Source organism: Rutilus rutilus (assembly GCF_951802725.1).
Source record: "Rutilus rutilus genome assembly, chromosome: 24".
Taxonomy (NCBI): Eukaryota; Metazoa; Chordata; class Actinopteri; order Cypriniformes; family Leuciscidae; genus Rutilus; species Rutilus rutilus.
Window position 1 is genome coordinate 17,984,537 of NC_140228.1, and position 3,176 is coordinate 17,987,712.

Below are 3,176 nucleotides of genomic sequence, written 5' to 3' on the forward strand. Positions count from 1 at the left end.
GTGACACGCCCATTATTTTTAGGAGTTACTCCTAAATTTGCCAGTTAGGAGCTACTTTTAGCCTTAAAATTCTTTGTGAATACGGCCCCTGATAAGGTGTCAGGATTATTATTTTTTGTTCTGGTTTGGTTCTGTTCCTGTTTCTGTTCCTTGTCAGATTAAGTTGACCTAGTTCCATGTCTCAGTTTGTTCCCTTAGTTCATGATTCTGTTCAACTGTTGTCCTATATTAACTCATTAGCTCCTGTATTCCTGTATTTAAGTCCTGTATTCATTCAGTTCATTGTTCGGTGTTACATATAAAATACAGAAGCATTAATATGAAGTCTGTTCACTTCCACAAAACAGACCAAATAAAACACACTCTACTACCATTATTTATTAAATAATTGTCTTTATTCAAAATCCTTTTGAGCATTTAAAACTTCACAGGAAGTTCTTCAAAATTTCCATGGCTATAATGTTTTTTTAATTTATTTTTTATAAATGTTTTTGTTGTTGTTGTTGTTGTTTCTCAATATGAAATAACCTGACTGTAAAAGGTGTTTAAGATCAGCTCTGAACTAATCTGACTGAAATCGCTTTCATTGTAATGAACAAATATACACAAAATTTACCTGAAAACAACATTGGAAATTTATTAAAAAAGTTTTTATAATGAACTATGTGTAATGCTCTAAACAATAAAATCCTATAAATACATTTGCTCTGTCACCCTTTTACCAAAAAACAGTTTGATATTTGCTCATCTGACTAAAACATAAGCATGTACTGACATAGGTTTAGGATGATAATTAGATATATTTAGGGAGGAATGAATGAAGAAAAACTGGAACTGAGAAGTAACAGGAAAAAACAAACAAATCTAGTTAATAATTAAAGAAAACGTATGATGTGGCATTTAAACACCTGACTGGAAGACATTGGAATCACTAAGAGAAAACAATGAATGTGATGTTCAGTAATATATATAAATTAAAAAAATAAAATTGTTAAATGTTTTATTTCCATAAGCCAAGCCAACAAAGCATACTACATAACACAGTTCTCTCAAGCCATTTATTCTAATGTAAACTAATCCTGGTTCATCTCCTTCCCTGGGCCTCTGACCTCGGCATATACCGTCTCTTGTCCTGAGTCCTGTACTGTGGTGATTTTGGTTTGGGGAGTGGAGAAGTCAATCTCTCCATAGTGGACTATGTCATTCTCATCCTTTGGCATCTCTAGCTCTTCGCCCGACACAAAACCACCATTAGCATAAATGGTCTGCACTTGTTTTTCCTGACCCTGAAAGAGCAAACATAATAAATGACTGTTTATGTGGATACACTGTCCTCGGTTTTTGGTTTCTGTACATAATAAACCTGTAGCTCAAACAGTAGAGCGTTGGTGCTAGCAACGCCAAGGTCATGGGTTCAATTCCCAGGGAAAGCAAGAACTGACAAAATGTAAAATGTGTACCTTGAATGCAATGTAAGTCGCTTTGGATAAAAGCGTCTGCCAAATGTAAATGTAAACCATTATTGTAGGCGCATGGTATTGATATCTGCTTATTATGGTACTTCCTATTTGAAATTATTATGGTACCTCCTATTTGAAATAACATGATCTGCTAAAAGAGTGTAAAATATACCTGATCTGAGATGTCAGTTTCCATAATAGTGGATGCCTTTACTCTTTGAACTCTGTATTAATAGGAAATGAAGAAATTCATAAAATACACAACGAACGTACCACCATATTGTAAACACCAGATTATATGTTTCAAAGAGAAATGACAGGTCTGAATTCATTTATTCTTAAGTCTGGTTGCTCTATTCCATACAATTCACCACCTAACTGTGCTTACCTTAGGAAAAGTGTTATCAGAAGAAATGTCAACAGAAGTGCTGAAACTCCTACTACACAGCCAATGATCAGAGACTGATCTAATGAAGAGACTGAGCCTGATTGAAAAAATAAAGCAAAATTAGGTGGTCAATAGGCTGTGCAGATCATTTAAAAATAAAATTCAATCATAAATCTGGAGCTACCTATGATTATCATCAGGTAACGTTTAGTATCTTTAGTACAGAAATAAACTCACCTTCCATAATCAGCTGGATCTCTTCTGACCTCTGAATACCATGTTCATTCTTTGCTTTGCAAGAGTACCAGCCTCCACTGCTCCTATTTACAGTAAAGATCAGTTGTTCTCCTAAATCCAGCTGATTGTCCTGTCCAAGTTTGTGCCAGGAGAAGGTCATGTTATTTGATGGATTGACTTTGCTTTTGCAGGTCAAAGTCACATTAGTGCCAACAGAGACTGAAGCAGATGGATCGATGGTGATGTGAGTTTCTTTTGGAGGAACTTGAGGGCAAAACAAACTTCATTAGATAACCTAGATGTTATAACATAATAATGCTAATGAAAGAACAAAACTACCCTAAATCTCTTACACAGGACTTGTAGCATCACGGTGGTCTCCACAGTTGAGTCTTTAGATGTTTTTCTTGGATATGTAACATTGCAGGAGATGTTCTTTCTGTGATCCATGTATGAAGCTTTGAAGGTCATGTTTGAAAACACTGACTGGGTTTCATCAGGTTTCTCCTGTAACTGTGTTGTAATGTGGGCAGATTCAGGGATGTTGGACCAGGATATTGTAGGAGGTTGTTTGGGGCAGGGGGCTTCAGCAGAGCAGCTCAGACTGACTGTTGTGTTCTCCATCACTTCTTTCAGATCAGTGGGTTGAAGGATGAGAGGTTGTGGTAAATCTACAGGGCAAAGTGAACACGGTATAAATTGCTGTTAAATTTAAGGAAAACATACAACAACATGATACAAAAACACAATAAACATATAGAGGATATAATCAGTTTTTTTAAATAACCCTTGAGAAGACCATATTTAAAAAAAAGTTGTGATGCACAGGCAAAATACAAACTCAATTCACATGCACAAAAATATTATATTTTCACAAAAATCAAGTTATGTGCACACGATAAAATTATATATTCATATTAAAGCTGCAAGCAGCGATGAAAGGGCCCTCGCACCCGTGCCATCAACACTTGGTGGCTTTAGGAAGACAGAGCATGGTTGGGAAATGTACATTTAAGGAGGTATATATAGTAAGAGTATGTCAAAGTCAGTTACAAAATGTTTTGTATAATGGTGATAATAGCATGCTTCAT

The 3,176-nt window shown here is 35.5% G+C and overlaps 1 protein-coding gene across 1 annotated transcript; it reads right to left on the bottom strand.

Annotated features, from left to right (window-relative positions):
* Positions 1-636: 636 nt before the first annotated feature.
* LOC311284328 (sialic acid-binding Ig-like lectin 12) lies at positions 637-2,723 on the bottom strand. The gene is made up of 5 exons (XM_084399306.1): positions 2,439-2,723; positions 2,086-2,349; positions 1,849-1,945; positions 1,633-1,684; positions 637-1,286 (listed from the first exon to the last, which is right to left on the bottom strand). Exons 1-5 carry the CDS (start codon positions 2,707-2,709, stop codon positions 1,074-1,076), a joined length of 897 nt encoding a protein of 298 aa, XP_084255432.1. The 5' UTR covers positions 2,710-2,723; the 3' UTR covers positions 637-1,073.
* Between the last annotated feature and the right edge of the window lie 453 nt (positions 2,724-3,176).

What these genes read in the sequence shown, in the direction of transcription:
- LOC311284328 (XM_084399306.1), bottom strand. Translation starts at nt 2,709, where the DNA reads ATGGAGAACACAACAGTCAGTCTGAGCTGCTCTGCTGAAGCCCCCTGC. An exon ending in CGTGATGCTACAAGTCCTGT is followed by an intron (nt 2,350 to 2,438) that starts GTAAGAGATTTA and finishes TTTGCCCTCAAG; the next exon opens with TTCCTCCAAAAGAAACTCAC. An exon ending in CTGATAACACTTTTCCTAAG is followed by an intron (nt 1,685 to 1,848) that starts GTAAGCACAGTT and finishes CTATTAATACAG; the next exon opens with AGTTCAAAGAGTAAAGGCAT.